Raw genomic sequence first — 18095 nt, 5'->3', positions numbered from 1 at the left:
GACACAGGGCACTACTGATCTGCAGGACCCACTTCTCATTTCTCTTATTTGTTCTTATTTCAAATCAGTGCTTGGTTTGGGAGCCTGACTGCTTGCTAAGGGGTCTCAGTTGCTGTTCTGCCCCTGCAGATGGCATGAAGCCCTGTCCCAGCTTTGCAACTGGAGCCACTGGGAACTGGTTGTAGGCATAAGGCTTGCTCATGGGAACACGGTGTTGCAAAAAATCAATCCTTTCCCGTTTTCTCTGTGATAGTATTTCCCTGTGGCAGATGCCATATGGCTATGAAGGATAACAGGACAGGATGGGTGGCAGGTCTTGTTAGAGCTACTGGGAATTGTGTGTAACACGCAGAAGGAAAGCAGGGTCCAGAAGAAAACATCTGCAACCCTTTTATGCCTCTAAATGCAGTTTGGCTGCATCATGAGAAATGGTGAGAAATCAGCTCCAAGTACTGTGTCATTGATTAATGACGGTGCGGAAGCATCAAAACAAGACAGTTTCTTTGTATTTCATATTTACTATGTTGTTCTTACTTTAGATATCCCCAGAAGAAAGGCAAGCATCTTCACAGCTCCACACCTTGTGCAAGCTCCCAGATTCATACAGAGCCCCCCACGTCAGCAGCCTGCGCTCTCGGCAGCGCTGAGCGGCCAGGTGGAAATCTTCCCCTCGGCTTTGGGGATCCCCGTGGGCTCAGCCCCCCCGAGAGACTGTGCTCGAGCTGCACGGAAAGACACCAGGGACCTTCTCCCTGGAGTAACAGGAGCAATGCTGCACCCAGAGGGGAACTCAAACTCATTCATCCCGCCCATCTACACACAGATTTCAACCGATCTCGGATCCAGGCAAATGTCTCCCCAATTTACCAATCTCATGGGTCCAAGTACTGACTGGGGCAAAGTGAGAGGTACTTTAAAAAAAAAAAAAGAAAAAATCCAACTGTACTTTTATGGCTTGTGTGTTTAACAGTTTTGTGGTTTGCTTAGGCAGGTCTTCTACGTGCTGGTGGCTTTTTTCCAAAGAGAAAATGCGGGACAGGTAAAAAAGCAAGAAAATGGCAACACAGAAAGATAGAATAAAGGGCTCCAAGTAGCACTGAAATTCCTATTTAAAAAAATGGGTCCTAAGCCTATAGGTTGGCAATTCAGCCTCTAACATAGCTGATAAACAGAATGGAAAAAAAAGCAGAGAAGATGGAGAAATGGAGGTAATTGTAATATTAACTGATGAAATGCTCTGTAATTAAGCTATGAGTGGTTGCCCTCCAAGGAGCTATGAGGCTGAAGCCTTGGCTTTTCGGCCTTTTTTGATGATGCAGAAAAGCTGCAGAAGCCATATCCTTCTTGTGGGCAGAATCAGAGCAAACGTGTTTAGTGGCAATGAAATGCAGCTTAGGAAAACAACGCGGTGATTTTCTTTGTTGTTTGCCTTTTAAGGTGGAAGTTTGGAGCACTGCAAGAAACCTCTGCCCTGGGGAGAGGATGACTGCACGAGGCAGCTCAGCGCGGTACGTCAGAGCATCTCCCGCTTTCAGGGGCAGGTCGGTTTTATCCGCTATTTCCTTCTTCTCTAATTCTCCTGATTTGACTGAGCTCATTATCTGCATCCTGCTAATCCTACAAGAACTGATACACACGCAGGAAGACTTCTGTTGCTTAAGACGACCTGGCTTACACTAATCAGTTGCTGCTCTGACATCCCTGACCAGGGCTCAGGCTCTGCGGGAGCAATGCACAACGTGAATGCCCTGTTACAGGACAAAATACCAGAGCTTTTTTCTCTGTTTTACATGTTGCTGTCTTGCTTGCTTGCTGACATCAAGCATTGTTTGACCTTAACGCAGTTGTTCTCCCTTGAAAAAAATCCTTAATTGTGACTAAGCCAAATTCCTGTCCGCCAGGCTTGGCAAACGCACATGGCTTGAAATCTTCCTTTAAGCCAATGACTTCACGTCTCCCAAGCTCCGGAGGTGGCATGGGAGCCCCCGTTGTGGCTCATCTCCAGCGTGGGAGACAAGATCTTTCTGTTGGAGAAAACCTGCCCCAGACCAGAGATGTGCAGATTCACCACCTCAGCCTGGGTACCAGCGATCACGGGCTGTGACGGCACGGTGCCCAGCTCCAGGCTGAAGCATCGCATTAGGCGTCTCTCAGCTCTCGGGATAAGGCTACACTGCTGCAGACAGCAGTGTGGGGACACCCATACCATAACGGGAACTGCTTAGGAGACAGCAACAGCCCTCCCGCGGGATGCAGCTCGCTGCAGTGCTCTGCGGAGACAGACCTGCGACAGCTCCAGCTCTGCAGGGTCCCCCAGCACGTCAGCGTGTCGCCTTCCAGCGCGGAGGAAAGTTCGTCAGCTGCTCCTGGATTTCCAGTCAAGCAGACTGGAAAAAAGTGTCCCCGTTGGGTTTTGTTTCTTTTTCAGTATTCCACCTTAAATGTTTTTACTGCGACTTGTGATGGTTATTAGTCCAGCATGCAGAGTGCAGAGGTCTGGCCATACCAAAGCAGATGACGCGCTCTGATTCAGACTAGAGGGCCAAGGTTAGCCACTTACCAAAGACCCCCGCTTGTATTGACTATACCATGTGGAAGGCTGTTCTTTGGGCCAACGAGCCATTTTACTCTGTAAAATATGACACGGGTTAAAGAAAACAGAAAGCACCAAGATGCATCTTACCAGTTTACCGCGCTTGAATTCACTGAACCAGGAGCCTGGGTTCTCCTTTGGCCAAGAAGTAATTCTAGCCTAGTTTGTGGACAGCAAGGAGGAAAGAGAGAAAGAAGGGGGAAAAAAAAAAAAAGAAATAAAAAAGTTACATTCAATTCCACAAGCAGAGTCTGCATCTCTTATTGAAACTGTCCAATTTCCTTTAAAATGTTTTCTTAATCTTTATACACCAGTAACAAGACCAGTTGGCAGAGCCCTAAGGTGCCAGAAACCTCTTAAGCAGGACAGGACGGCGTGGTGCTGCCCCGGGTGCCCAGTGCTGCCATGGCACCTTTGCTAAGGGCTAATGATCTCTGCCTCCTACATACTCTGGATGCAAAACCAGCAGTGCAGTCTATCGACAGGAGAGAGAAAAGGAAAGATAGAGGGGAAAAAAACAAAATATCAACGGTAAGAGATGCATTGATCTTCATGGGAGGGCTAGGGTGGAAGAGCAATGCTGATAACGGAGAAGGCGGCTGTCACTCTAACGTCAAATCCAGATGCCGTGGGGCTGGGAAAGGCAAAGAGTGTGATTAAGGAAAAGTCTCTGCCTGCCTCCTGTGTTTGTGCGGCAATAAGGCGCAGCACAGGCAGCGCATCCTCCGCAGTCGGTGCTGGACCATCACGCATGATGGGGCTCCAATTACCTGGAGCGACGCAGGGGGTGACCTTGACAAGAAACGAGCTGCCAGAGCATGCTTTACGGCAGCCCCGTCTAAGCAGCTGAACACTTCTTTTGAGTCAGAGCACAAGGAAGGAGCATGGCTGCCATCTGCTCCCTTACCCTCCCACAAGCTCCCTCAACTTCTGCTGTAAATCTCTCCAAAAACAAGGGCCAACCTATAGGCAGGTGTCTTGGGATTGTTCTTTCCTTTCCAGTATGTGAACCGTAAAGTGAGTCAGTGTGTTTCTGCTGTGTTAAGGATGGACTCTAAGGGGATATGGCTTAAACTCTGCTGTGCCTTATAATAAAACCACTCAGCCAATACTTAATGCTGGTTTGGTAGCTGTTTTCATTCCTCTACGTGGAAAAAGAGCAGGCTGAAGCTTTTTCTTATTTATGGCAGTATTGCAAAAGCGTAGCGCAATTTGCATTTGAGGAGCATCGCAGCCTGCGGCCAGAAGAGCAGCTCCACAGTGGGCGAGATGGGGCCAAAGAGCCACTCGCAGAGTCAGCGTGGCAGGAGCCTGAGCAGCTGCAAGATCATGGGCAGACTCCACTTTTTTAGCTGTCAACATTTTGAGGAGAGCCATGGTAAGTTAATGCAAAGGAGAAGAAATCCATTTCCTATTTAAACAGCCTTAACAAAAACTCAGGGAAGATTTATGTTGCGTGTTATTTGTCCTGTGCTGGCACATATTTCCAGTGGATGAAATTCAGCAGGCAAACGGCTTCCAATGGAGCGAACAGCTTTGTCTGCACCTTAACCCAGCTGGAGCACAACTGTGACACTGAGAGAGCTCCCCCCGGCCGCTTTGCAAGAGTTTCTGCTTAGCCAGTGCAAGAGCTGGTCCCCAGGCATCAGGGAGAGTGCATGGATACGGGACAAAAACGATGAGTATGGTTGAGCTAAGCACATCATTACACAAATAACTTAATCAACCTTGTGCGTCGATGCCAGGAAGAGCGCTGAGGCTAGTTGCAATCATTTAGGAAACCAAACACCCACAAGAAACACCAGGAAAAAATGACAGGAGATAAACATTTATCTGCTCTGCCTAAAGACACAGTAAGGGTAGGGTAATCAGCGGTGCTTATGCACGCAGACAGGGGAGCAGCAGACAGGGGAGCAGCAGCCCGGCTGCAGGAGGGAAGACAAGGAATGAGTTAAACGAAGCGCTCGGGGAGCTGCAGTTCCAGCGCCAACACACACTTCTGCCTTTGTAAAGCAAAGTAAAAAAAAATTAAGGTTTTCGCATTTATTATGCCTGGGAAATCAAAGACTTGCCCCAAATCACAGTTTAAATCTGACTTACTCAAAGCAATTCTCTTTGTAAATATAATCCTTATTATTTTAGAAGCCAACGTTGTGTAACAAAGAAATGTTCTGGATCTTTAATCCTTACTTGCTATTGTTCAATTCTCCTGAAATTGTTTCTTAATATGAATATTCATAGACAGTCAATCTCTTATCACCATGATATGGGGGGGGGCGGGGGGGAAGTTGTGTGGACTTACTCCTTCAGATTTCTTATCAGGGAAGATGCAAGTCTCTCCACCAGCTGTGAAATTACAGTAAACTTTGAAAGAGTCCCTGGAACATCCTTGGTTAGGATCAACCCAGTATTCACCTGGATGCACGAGAGGGAAGAGAAGGGAAGAAAGAATCAGTACTGTGAAGGAAGGATGATGGGCACTTCAGCAACCATCTTACCAGGGATGTTTCATCTCTGTCATAGGCTACTCTTTATATGTATTTTTTTGAAAAATGGTTATGTTCTGATTCCACATAATACTGTAGCACCTTACAGGAATAGCTATTTTTCATCATATATCCCTATCCTTAGAATAGAGCAGAATATTTCAGTTGGAAGGAACCTACAACAATCATCTAGTCCAACTATTCTCTACGTATTCCTTCTTTATCAGCCACTTTCCTCATGGGGCACCAGGGCCAGGGACTCCCCAAATTACTTCTCTTCCTGCACTCGCTTGTATTCACTGCGTGGAGCTGGGAAACCCACAGTGTTTTCCCCACACCCCCTCTGTCCCGGGACACACCGTCTGGGAAATCAGGGTGACAGAGCTGCAGATCCTTGCAGGTACGTGCTGGGTTATGTTGAGTGCCCAATGGATGCTTCATTTGCTCAATTTCCAGTTTCAAGGAATTCAGTGAGCCAAAAATTTCCTCCATGCCATCTGCGTAGTCCATGTAGTTGTCGGCATTTCCATCGTCCACCAGCTGGCTGGCGTCAATGTTTCGCCTGGTCCTCTTGGAAGACTGGATGGGCAGTGGCTGGATGACTTCTCCAGGAGGACCCTGGTTTGTGGGGAAAGAAGATACAAGTTCTCATTGTGCTGGCAATGGAGAAGAGACAGAAGAGATGGCCAAAGCAGCCACCGGCGCTGAGAAGCAGCATCGCAAGATACACAGTAGACATGTAAAACACCCATGATGGTACTGATAAAAACCCTGGCCACCAGGCTTGAACACCGGGGTCCATCTTCTCTTGTCATCTTCCCATTAGTAACTTCTCCCTTCACATCCTGCTTTCTTCCCCAGCATCTCTAAGAGATGCCAATCCATTGCTAGGGCTCCCGATATGCTGAATCTTTGTCCAGAAATCATCTACTTCCTGACATTACAACATCCATTAAATCCGAACCTCATTTCACACTTCACGTAATGGGTTCTACTTACAGGAGGCCCTGGGGGCCCAGGAAGACCCGATTCACCCTTTGGACCTGTTGGACCCTGGGTGGAAAAACAAGGGAAAAACATACGAGTCACTCAGGAAAAAGCACTTGTCGCTTATATCACATCCCAAACATTATTTCTTTTAATAGTCTCTTGCTGCAAAAACTTTCTTCCTGTCCCTTCAGGCACACAAGAGGAATCTCCTTGTACCCCCCCAAGAAAATGTTTATTTTGGTTATTTTCAATGCTTAGGTAAAAGAAAAGATCAGTCAAACGCTTGGGGCTAAACAGTCAAATTTTGCTTAGGCTTCCTATGGAAAAGGAAGGATCTTCCCATGCATGAAAACGTTAACTCTCCAAATCAATTCAACAGTTTTATAAATCAAATAAAATCCTAGAATTAATAAAACATTGAATTCTGCAGGGGAAAAAGACATTAGGAAGTTGCTCAAGAGGAATTTTTAGCTGCCTGCATAGGAGAACTGTAACATGAAGCTTGCTCCAGTGTCGCATTTCTCACAGAGTTCTTCGCTTTTCAGCTTGCCACCTCCCGCTTCACAGTCTATTTTTAATACCCTCCGCTCTACGGCAGTAGGTTTTCTCCCAAGGACTATGCACTGGATTCCTCCTTATGATCTTTGCTGCACTGATGTTCAATGAAGTACAGTGTGTGCAACAGAAACCTTTCCCAATTATAATTTCTGGGCTTAGACAGCCTGAAAAGGTTGCATTTGCTAGTCGTCATCGGCTAATTGCCTTAATGCCACTGATGTGGAGGAGCCGCAGCAGGTTATGCACTTAAGAGCTCCTCAGCCTCTTCCTTTAACAATGTGTATACTCACTGATGAGCCTTTAGCACCTTTGGGACCAGGTGGACCCTGTATAGAGAAAAATACAGAAAGGAGTCAGTACATTTCCTAGCAGGGAAGAAGTCAGTCTCTCCTTAGAGAGAGACAGAGTAGTGTTACACAAGGTGGTTTATTTAATTCACTTCCTTTCTGTTTCCACTTTTCACATCCACTTGAGTTCGGTGTTGCTTTTATTTGCCAACGTACAAAAAGCATTTGTATCAGACCGATCTGTGTCAGCGCTCCACACTCCTGCCCTGATGGGGACTGGAAAAGCTGCTGTGTGATTATCGTAACCCGGGGCTGATCCTGGCTCCGTGCTAAGGACACCCAGCAATAGCCAATGCTGGTTGCCCAAGGTTGCAGGCTGCAGCCTTTGGGCATCCAGTGGAAAAAGATGCAAATGGCAAAAAGTACAAAAATGAATCACCACGTGATTATAGATAATCCAAAAGAAAGGGGGAGAGAAACAGGGTGGGCTAATTTCCCTGCCTCAATCACACCGTGTCCCCTTGCACTCATCTCAGCTCACGCGTCACCCCCCAGTACCCCTATAACTCATTCAAGTGTTTTTCACGGGCTCAGCTGGGCAAACCCATTCCCATCAGCATCCTCATACAAGGTCAGGCCAGAAGGACTGTGCTGGCTGTATCTGGGAGCACCAAGGTGACTCCAGAAGGACTGTGTAGCTCCCGAGGAATTCAAAGATAATTATTTGTCACATACCGGTAATCCTGGTGGCCCTGGAGGTCCGATTGGTCCAGAAGGACCTGTGATACCCTGAAAAATAAAAGCAGAACAACATTGATTTACATGCAGCAATGCTGGCCTGTAACTACACAACTAACATCTGCTCACAGACGACCACTCGGTTTTGGAGGACTCCATTCAAATCTGGAGCTTTAACTGGTTTTTGAGCGTGTGCATGATCCAGACAAGAGCATGACCAGGGAATCTCCTATCTCATTTAAGCACACGGTTTTAAAAATCAGTCCTCTAGATGCATATTTAATGTTACCATCCCTCCAAGGCTATTCAACTCTTTTCATATGACCCTTGAGAATCTGCTTTCCACTAAAATGGGTCATTTTGGATCATCTCTACATTTCACATGTAGAATAAACCACATTAATATAGAAAACATTCCTCAAAAACTAGCAAGAGTCTCCTGCTGAGATTGACCATCTCTGCTATGCCGTACCTGCTCAAGGGCAGCAAACCCCACAGCTCAAAAGCACATTCCATGAAGGTCTTATGGAATATTTACCTGCTCTCCTTTGGGTCCTGCTGAGCCCTGGGGGCCTGGGAGACCTCTGTCGCCCTTTTCTCCCTGCTCTCCCGGCGGTCCAATAAGACCAATTAAACCTGGATGACCCTAGGGGAAAACAGCAGATGTTAATTACGATCTCTCGCCGGAGGTAACCGAACACCAAAGCTACCCAGCAAAGACATTTCTAGACACAAACCCAAATATCTAAGGTGATGGGAGCTTGTAGCTATCCCTGACACCTGGAAGTGGCAGAGCAGAGAAAAGCTCTAGCTTTTTGCAACAGAAAATGCTACAAATATTGAAGTAGAACTGCTGCACTGGAGCGCCTGCTCATTTCAGGTGCTAACATATATTACATACATTTCTACAAGATTGAGAATCCTGCCCTAAAGCAAGCCAGCTGTCTGCACCTCCCTATGCCCTCTGCTAAAGCGACTGTGTTCAGGCAGTCCTGGCAACTAGAGCTGCCATGGACTACAAGGGCCATCGTATGGGAATGCAGAGATTCGGATCCTCCATGTCACCTCGTTGCCATCAGTGCTGGCGATGTGGGGATGGGAAACCCAGTCTTGGATCCAGACGGGCGGCGGCACATGCTCACCCACAGCACAACCCGGTTCATCCCTTGGGCCACACTCACAACTCTCCATCTCTCCTTTAAAGATATGGCCAATGCTTCCAGAGCATGAGAGAGAGCATACGGGGCTGGCGGCACTCCTCAGCCTTGTCATGCCGGCTGCAGGATCCCTCTACAATGACATTTTTTTCCCCCCACACCCAGACACGGACATCAGGTCATGCAGTAAGATCGTGTACGCCATTCTCACCTTCTCCCCTTTAGGACCAGAGTCTCCTTTAAGACCAGGCAAACCCGGTGGGCCCTTTGGGAGACGGGGTGGGGGAAACAAAAGAGAATTAATTTGTGTAAAATGCATTCACCCATTTCAAAAACTCATGAAGTTTGATGGTCTTGACATACCATTGGGCCTGGAGGACCATCTGGGCCAGGGGATCCCGGGAGACCTTGTTCACCCTGTAAAACAGCGCAATTCCCTCAAACCCATCATTCACGACAGCAGTGCTCCCAGCTGGGATTATTCAGATTATTCACCTGTCCTCATCTGGTCCCTGTGCCAGGGAACATTTGCCCTGGCTTCTCGCAGGTGGGTAAAGGCAAAAGGATTTCTGTTCCTTTCATGCTCAAACCTACTGGAAAAGGGACTTTGCAGCTCATGGAAATGTTATCCCAGAGTGGGCGAGCAGAACCAACACTCAAACAAAACAAGCTGGGAGATGATATTCATCATTATTTCCACTAAAGATGTTTTATCTGCTGTCAGGCATTTAAGCACAGACAGAACATTACACTGGGAGAAAGGCATCTTCCAAGGCAGACGGGTTACGGTAAAGCACCAGGAACAACCCTGCCCAGAAGCTTTCTCAGACTTTGCTCGGTTTGGGAATACTCACGACTGGACCAGGAATTCCTCGAAGGCCATCGGGGCCGGGCTTCCCTGGAGCACCTTGGGGACCAATTGGGCCAGTCTTCCCAGGAGGTCCTTCCAAACCAGCTTCACCCTAGATGCAAGAAGCAGCATGGTTTAATTTGCATTGGGGCATCAAACGATCTTCTCAAATACGCTGTGGCTGCTGCCAGGATGTCACAGAGCAAATGCAGTTCCACGCAAAGCATGTAAAACCTTCTGTTCGTTGATTTTCCTACTGCTCCCTATCCCTTACGTGCTGAGGACAAGTCTCCAAACTCCTTCACTTTTCAGCCTTGCCTACTTCTGCCGATTTCCAGCAGGAACGGCCCTTTGGCCGTGAGCTCTCCGGAGCAGGAAGCTTTCCTTGGTTCGGTCCTGGGAGATGAGCTAGCAGAGGACATCCTCCGCCATCAGCGTTCCTGTGGCTGCCGCAACAATTGGATCTATAATTTGCAATCCCACTCTACATTTCCCCACCACCCCTACCAAAATAATCACTGTCCAATAACGCTGTGTGCGCCCTGGGACAGGACGTAGGGTTGTGTATGCCGTATTATTTACAACATATTAAATTGCCAAATATATTTACCTCACCAAGCTCTAATTATCTCCACAGAGTTTGTTAAAAGATGGAACGTAAACTTAGATTTGAGGCCAGTGGCCCCAAATTCAGGCTAATTTGTTGTAACACACAGCAAAATCAAATCGCTGTCTTTCAAACACCAGTGTTGTCAGAGGGTGATCCTTTTGGCATACAAAGGACATGGTAGAAGTGAAATCCCGTTCAGCTCTTACCTTGGCTCCTTTCTCTCCTTGCCTTCCTTCAGGACCGGCTGGACCAGGAGGGCCCTAGAGAAAGCACAAAATAGATGCAAAACACAATTAGATCACACTGATCTGAAACGGTCTATTGGAATTAGCAAAATGATGCTACAGCCCCAGGGAAGAAGACAAAACGGAGACAAATATCTCTGAAAAGCTTTTTAAATTAGCTTCTTACTAAATGAATCCCCGGGCTCCGCCAGCAAGGCAGGAAAGAGCAGGAGCACCTCATACTTGTATTTTCTTTCGGGTGTTAAAATCTCAACAAAATCCATGGGATTTGGTTGACAACTTCCCATCAATTTCCAACGGCTGTGGACGGAGCATCAAATTTCTTTTTTAATTATTTATTTTACATGCTACTGCCTTGCATTTACTGTAGACCCAGTAATAACATTAGTTTCAAAAAGTCAATACAAACACATTTGGAAAAATACTCCTAAACAATCAGCTTACCCTTTTCCCTGGGGGTCCGGAGGGGCCTGGCTCTCCCGTGGGACCAGGGGAACCCTAGATGGAGAGGGGAGGAGAACAAGCCATAAATGCACCATGAGACACGGGAGGGAGGAGCAAACATGTAAAACTCGAGTCAAGATCTAGAGGTTGTGCTAAGCCGAGGCGTGGGCGGCCAGTACAACTCCCGACACCTCCTCGGGGGTGCAGGTGGTATCTTGTTTTATCCCTTCCCACCATGAAATACCATAAGGCACGGCAAAGTTAAAACGAAAGACTAGATTTTGTTTTTCCGTAAGTTAATTTTTGCTTTCAGGATGTATTGCTGAGCAGCCTGGATGGATGGCAGCGGCCAGGCTGACACAGCCAGGAGGGACAGGCATCAGAGGACCAGTGCAGCAGAAGCTGGCGGGAATTAGATGCTCTATGTCCTTCTGTGTTAAAAGTCCTTGGACCTGCCTGCACACAGAAACTGATGGGGAACAGATCTCATCTATCCAGTTACTCACAGTCTGTCCAGGTTCGCCATCATCACCTTTGTCACCAGGGGGACCATCTTGACCCTAAAAAGGAAGAAGAAAGAAACAAGCAGGCGTGTATTTAGGGTATGAATAGAGTTGAGCAGAGCGTTAGCAGCAGCAGGAGTGGTTCAGCCGGTCTTCATGTCACCGGGCACCATCCCTTCCCATCTCCCGTTGAGAACACTGGCAACAGCAAACGTCCCGTGTCAAATACTGTGGATAGCAGCATTCGTATAGCTACTGCCCCAAAGGTTGTAGCACGGTCAGACAAATAGTCTTATGGTGGGACTTCCTACTCTTTCCCAAGCACAGGAAGAGTAAATGCCAGAGGAGCCGCTGGTGAACGAACGGCACACAGTCGTATTTCACTAAACCAAGAGGAGGAACCTAACTGCCCTTCTGTGAGACAAACACTTACAGCTGGACCAGGTTCTCCAGGAGGACCAGGGTCACCAGGGAAACCAACTGGACCCTGCAAAGAGAGAAGGAGGATATCCCGAAGTCAGAGATACTGCATCTGGAGAATTGCAGAGCACTAGTGCCTTCTACCCCAGCGACAACACAGGGAGTCACCCTCCGGAGCAAACCCCCAATTCCCTACCCTCAAACACAATCCCAGATCACATTCCATCTCTGCATCTTCAGTCATTTCGTCCTGTCACAGCCACCCGTTCAGCTCTGCATCCAGACTATGCAAAGCTCCAGAGGCAACACTGGGAGTTTCATCTAGTTTTTCATAAATACATTGGACCAGTGACAGCAAAATCCTCGCAGCTTTGGGGAACGTGCAGATTAGATGATTCTACTTTTGCTTACTACATGATGTGTAACATTTTTCACATGAAGATCCTCTCAAAGCATTTAATGACTAAAACACTTCACCATTCTTCTCCATACAATGTCTATTGTGCACTTCAAATGATTCTGAGACCAGCGTTCAGACAATAGGCTTCAACCAATAATGCGATATCCCAAAACCCCATCTGTTAAGAGAGATGACTAACTCCCCTGCCTCCTCTGCTGTTTCATGCTATCTTTGCTTATCGCATAATAAATTTCTTCAGCCAGCAAGCATCAAAGAAGCCGGCAAGATAAATACTATACCATTGTCATCTGGTATAAATCAATATAGCTCTACTGGCTTCAATAGAGCTACAGCAATTAGCATCAGCAGGGATCTGACCCTAGAGGTACAACTCCCACATTCACATAAATCTCTCCTCTACGCTATTTTGGAAGCTTTGCTCTGGTGCAGAGGAACCTTGGCAATACATAAGCTCAAGCACCAAGTAAACCTACTGCAGGCCCTCTCCATAGGGGTGAGTTTTCAGCCTGCAAAAAGGACTAATAATTCAAATATTGCTGGAAGATATGGTACAGATGGGTCTTTTCCTCATTAGCACCCTAAAGAAGGGGACTAATATCACATATCATTAGAGGAGCAATTCTCTGGCTGGTGAACTATTTCAAATTTCCACAAAAATCTCTGGAAAATATCTTTTCATGCAGAAATCTCTGCTGGGCAAGACAAGGAAGCACTGCTTGGACAGGAGGGGGTACTTACAGGGCTGCCTTTGGGACCATCATCGCCTGGTGGACCTTTGGGGCCAGGTGGACCAGCAGCACCAGAGGGACCTGCTTCACCCTTTTCACCTCTTTCACCTTTAGGACCCTGTAAAGGAAAAGGGTGTTTCTATTATCCAGGAAAACAACTTACCAGTCTCTAATTATCCTTTAATCAGTTCTGAGAAAGAAGCTCTGTTTGTATCTCAAAACACGAGGACATGATTTAGCCGTCCCTTCCCACAAAGATTAAATGGTGTTCATGCGGTTCAGTCATGGATAGTCCATATTCAGTGACTAAATGTTGTACTATAAATACCCAGTAACACGGCAGTTTGTCACCCAATACCCAAACCAAGGACATGGCTGGTTCAGTCCCTGCAGCCCCATCTACATTCATGCCTCTCTGACACCCCTTCAACCGGCTCCTCAGGGGATGCCACTGAAGAAAAGCTCTTCTCCATCAGAGCAAGAGCCACCCCATAAGCGTACTTACCGGGAGGCCAACCTCACCGGGAAGACCAGGCTCACCAGATTCACCAGGTTCACCCTGCAGAGGGGAAAAGAGGACGATCACAGTTATATTTCTGTAGGGCGTTGAGTTTTCTGCTGACGTAGCAAAGCCTCTACATGAGTGTAGAGGCTAAAACTCTAAACTGCTGCAGGCTTCAAATCAGGTTTGTCTGGATGCTTTACCTTCTCTCCTACTGCACCAGGATTTCCTATTCCCCCAGGAGGACCCTGTGGACCGTCTGCTCCCGGTGGTCCAGATGGACCTCTGGGTCCAGGTGGGCCAGGTGGGCCCTGAGAGAAAGGGAAGACAAATTTAAGACATGTTTCTTGGAGCAATGTCTGTCAGTGATGAAAAAAGAAGTATGAAAGCATCTTACCATCTGCCCAACGTCACCTGTTTCTCCCTTCTCACCAGGCGGTCCAGGCAAGCCCTGTGGAGGTGGAGGGGATGAGTTTTAGCTGTGAACATCTCAGGTGGAGCCCCAGTTCTCATTACCCTAAGCCCTCCCTTGATGCAACAGATTACCTGCAAGCCAACTGGGCCCGGGGGACCAGGGAAACCTCGGGGTCCTTCATCACCTTTCTGACCAAAGAGGCCTTGCTGTCCCCTGGGACCTGGCTCTCCATCGGCACCCTATGAGGAAAGAGTCTAACACAGCTTGGCAAAGACACAAGGCAGATAAAAAGTTCCATCCCCACCACCTCCTGCTGCAGCCAACAGAAATGGCCTACCCATGCGTTGGGCATCAGCAGTGCCAGGCAGAAACTGCCAGGCCTTGCAGTGCTTCCCAGGAGATTTTATGGCAAGAAAGGGGATTTCTGCCAACAGGGGACAATACTCACAGCTGGGCCAGGCTGACCGATTGGACCCTGCGGGCCGGTAGGACCTGGTGGACCCTGTCACGTAACAGAAGTACAACGTCAGTGTTAGGAGCACAGAGTGAAAAACACACTCACCTGGAAAAGGCGATGCCCTTCAACACAGCCTCCATTAAACGTGCATTAATTCCCAAAACAGAGAGGGAGGACAGGGTCAAGTCTCCCTGGACACACCAGCATTCCTCAGCCCTGGTGCCAGTGGCACAGCAGACACGACTAAATGCATTTTTGCTCCAGCAAAGCCATATCACACCACTCAGTTCTCTCTAGATACTTATGTGCAATTTATCTTCCTCAGGCTCTGAGCAGCACGTAAAGGGCGCTTCAGTGTGCTGCAAGCAACTAGAAAAGGAACTACAGCCAAACGCCCAACTTTAACGACAAGGGCTGCTCATGTTTCACAGATATTTACGTAGTACATGGGTGACATGGAAACACCTCAGTGTGTTCCTGGGAGCTGGAGGCTCACACTTCAGCCACTCGCTCTTTTTCACATCGTGTGGGTATGATGAAGCAAAGAAGATGATGAAGCAATGATAGAAAGAAATTAAAATGATATTGTTTTCTGTTTCCAGCAAGTCACACAACATAACCACGCTCCTCCAGGGAAGCAGCTATGACGACGTCCACCCCACTCACCTGCTCTCCTTTGTCGCCCTTGCTGCCCTTCTGGCCAGGCTCCCCGATCTCGCCCTGCCACGTACAAAGGGGCACAGTTAGTTCACTTGGTGACCACTTCCATATCTCAACATTCAAGCAACAGTCCTGTGTGTCTGCATCCTCATCCCAAAGATGCCAATTCCCACAGAAATACCCCAGAATGTTCTGAAAAAGGCCAGAGATTTGGCCACTCCAGGTGAAACCAAACCCTTTTACATCCTAAAACTTTCCTTAGCTGCCATGCGATGCAAGAAGCATCATTTTGCAGACCTTGTTAGCAGCAAGGAGTGATTCGTCCCAGCTAACGTTTTCTAAGAATCCCCCAGTCCAGAGGGGCTTAATAAGAGAGTGGGGAAAGGTAATTCATTTCGAAAGGCCAGGCACCCGTGGGCAGGCCACCTGCTACAGGCTTCGGGGGAGGCTAACTGGATTTCAGCAAGTGGTTTGGCTGGCAGCGCGCGCACAGCACAGTCTGCCTGCTGCTCCCCAGATCGGACGCTGCTGACCTCGCGGGATTGCCAGCACCATAAAATATCCTTGTGTTATGACCGGCAGCACATCCAACCCGACGCGGTGGAAACGGCGGGTCAGCGTGGTGGCAATGGGGCACGTTGCCCGGTTCCTCCCCAGAGTGACCCTGCACAGCAGGGAGCTGCTCCCACCTTGTCTCCATCCTCTCCGGGGGGGCCGACAGGACCTGCTGGACCTGGGAGTCCCACCGGGCCCTGGATGCCATCCCGGCCAGCCGGTCCTTGAGGACCCTTCTCGCCCTGGAAGCAGAAGGAGCAGGCAGGTCATACAGAGCTCTCCTCCACCCTCCAACACACGCATGATATCCCATTAATGTTTTATTCAGCTGCTAATGACCCCTGACTATCTGGGCATGTATAGCAAAACTGGTTTCCAGCTGATATTTATTCAGGCTTTCTATGCTCGCTGTCTGAAACAAAACAAAAACTTCTATCTTGAGAGATAAAGAAAGAACAAACAAACCTAAATGGAGATTACCCAGATCACAGCTGCAATTTCACTGCTATAGCAATATAATCAGATTTAATCTGAACCCTCTGCCATCTCTCTCTGGATGACAAACAAGACCTCAACTAATTTTTATTCCCACAAGCCAGTTTTTATCGATTCTGGTCCTGGCTGTCCCAGCACTCACTGCCTGCTCCCTCCCTGGCTGATCCCCAACTAATGGGGGTTTCTCAAGAGGCCCCCAGCTCCCTCCTGAGCTTCTGGACAAAGGAAAACACCTGAAGTGAATAAAGCAATCTCTGCTGGCCTGCTGCTTAAACATCTACTCATATTCCTCAGACCTGGAGCCTTCAACCGAATTTGTTTATAGGAACTGAACAGTGGGTATTTTTCAGTTTCCTCGTACATAATTTAACTGCATCTGAATCCTGGGTGCTCTCTTCTGAATAATTAGATGCCACACAAATTGCCTATTCATCTATCCACTGATACATCGTATAGGTACTTGGCAGGACAGAGGTTCTTAAAGCTGATTCATCAGGAAATTCTTGCCTCTGGACCAGCTCTACTGGAGTCTCTAATAAGCCAGCAAATGTGGAATACAGTGGCTGATAAACACTTTTGATAACAGCAATCAATCACCATAAGTGTCCTCATCTAGTCTGAAATCACCAATACCAGCATTTGCTCATTTTGCTGGGTCTGAAGCTGAGCTTAGTTTTGAGGCAGGCAACCCAAGAGTCCCTGCAAAATCGTTTGGGAGTGAATTAGAGGCACAGCCTTCCTCCTCGGGACCGTCACGGTGCTGTGCTCTTCAGGGACAGAAATAGTCATCCCAGCCCACTCTCTCCTGCCCGCACGTGACATTTCACGCGCGTGCCTGGGGAGCGAAAGACGTGAGAGTTTGCGCGGGCTGGCTGGTGAACGCTCAGGAGAGGGACCATATGGCAGGACTCAGCCGCGCTCTGCTCTGGCTCCTGCTGAGAGCAGCTCTTTCCACGGGCACCAGCGGGATGCCTGGGAACGCTGATGCTGTGGCAGCACGCAGCATCCTGGGAAGCGGAGCTGAAACCTCCGCAGCACCTTCCTGCGCTGCCCCCTTGGCCGGGGCAGAGTAAGGGTAAGGGTTTATTTAGGCTCAGTGGAAATCGCTACTGCCGTTACATCCTTGTAAGCAGCGATGGGGTTGGCTCACTTCTCTGCCCAGAGGCCTGTCCTTTGGCTGTTTGTCACTAGGAGGTCACACAGGCTGTCATTTTACCTGTTCAGTCCCCTCATCCCTTCCCACTGCCTGGAGACATTTTGGTCCCTGGGACCACATCCATTTTTGATAGCACGGGTGTCCCAAACTGGGTAGTTGAGCAGCTAACGTTCAGTGGTTTGATGCACCCAAGATGAGAAAATTCCTTCTTAATTGAATTCCTTTTTTTTTTTTTTTTTTTTAAATCTTTTATACACCTAACCCAGGGAATGTCTCCACGCTCAGCTTCCTACTACACACATTTCTATTTGACCCATAGCTGTTAATCTTTATACTGGTACTTACTGGGGCTCCCTTTTCACCTGCGGGTCCTGGAGGTCCCTGGGGGCCAGGTCGCCCTGGCAAGCCTATCGGGCCAGCTGATCCTGCAGGACCACGCTCGCCAGGAGAGCCCTGTTCGGAGAAGAAGGAAGCATTAACTGGAGTATCAAGCTTTATCTATATACAGACAGAAAAGAAATCTAGCAGTAGGATGCTGCAAATGCATCGTAAGTGAGCGCATTTGATGGGGTGACTGCCATGTGATGACTTGGTACCATCAGCCCAAGGGGTCCTCCAGATTTTTTTTTTTTAAATTAAAATCCCTGGAAGGGCTGGGCTCTCCTCTGGATGGTGCAGGGAGCTCAGTTCCTGGGGGCACATCATCAATTTGGAACGAGAGCATGAGCCACTTCATGGCCAATGCAGCAGGGAGGGTTGGATGATGAATATTTTCTTCCAGAAGGGCTGCACTGAGCATGAATCTCAAGTGGGGACAACTTTCAG

At 48.1% G+C, this 18095-nt stretch overlaps 1 protein-coding gene across 3 annotated transcripts in view; it reads right to left on the bottom strand.

Moving 5' to 3' along the window:
• COL5A1 (collagen type V alpha 1 chain) overlaps nucleotides 1–18095 on the bottom strand; it is a 160296-nt gene that overhangs the window by 7133 nt on the left and 135068 nt on the right. For 2 of the 3 annotated variants that reach the window (XM_076355031.1, XM_076355033.1), the window contains exons 42-64: nucleotides 17616–17723; nucleotides 15754–15861; nucleotides 15071–15124; nucleotides 14396–14449; nucleotides 14079–14186; nucleotides 13930–13983; nucleotides 13736–13843; nucleotides 13536–13589; nucleotides 13041–13148; nucleotides 11895–11948; nucleotides 11465–11518; nucleotides 10959–11012; nucleotides 10476–10529; nucleotides 9664–9771; nucleotides 9173–9226; nucleotides 9021–9074; nucleotides 8191–8298; nucleotides 7650–7703; nucleotides 6918–6953; nucleotides 6079–6132; nucleotides 5439–5697; nucleotides 4896–5008; nucleotides 2684–2752 (exon numbers count right to left, since the gene is read on the bottom strand). In XM_076355031.1, coding sequence (XP_076211146.1) covers nucleotides 2684–2752; nucleotides 4896–5008; nucleotides 5439–5697; nucleotides 6079–6132; nucleotides 6918–6953; nucleotides 7650–7703; nucleotides 8191–8298; nucleotides 9021–9074; nucleotides 9173–9226; nucleotides 9664–9771; nucleotides 10476–10529; nucleotides 10959–11012; nucleotides 11465–11518; nucleotides 11895–11948; nucleotides 13041–13148; nucleotides 13536–13589; nucleotides 13736–13843; nucleotides 13930–13983; nucleotides 14079–14186; nucleotides 14396–14449; nucleotides 15071–15124; nucleotides 15754–15861; nucleotides 17616–17723 — 1881 coding nt within the window. Of the gene's footprint in view, nucleotides 1–2560; nucleotides 2630–2683; nucleotides 2753–4895; nucleotides 5009–5438; nucleotides 5698–6078; nucleotides 6133–6917; nucleotides 6954–7649; nucleotides 7704–8190; nucleotides 8299–9020; nucleotides 9075–9172; nucleotides 9227–9663; nucleotides 9772–10475; nucleotides 10530–10958; nucleotides 11013–11464; nucleotides 11519–11894; nucleotides 11949–13040; nucleotides 13149–13535; nucleotides 13590–13735; nucleotides 13844–13929; nucleotides 13984–14078; nucleotides 14187–14395; nucleotides 14450–15070; nucleotides 15125–15753; nucleotides 15862–17615; nucleotides 17724–18095 lie in introns of all 3 variants that reach the window. The other variant, XM_076355032.1, reaches the window with a different exon arrangement.

The sequence above is a fragment of the Aptenodytes patagonicus genome, chromosome 18 (assembly GCF_965638725.1).
Source record: "Aptenodytes patagonicus chromosome 18, bAptPat1.pri.cur, whole genome shotgun sequence".
Lineage (NCBI taxonomy): Eukaryota > Metazoa > Chordata > Aves > Sphenisciformes > Spheniscidae > Aptenodytes > Aptenodytes patagonicus.
This window is presented reverse-complemented; position numbering and strand designations above follow the sequence as displayed.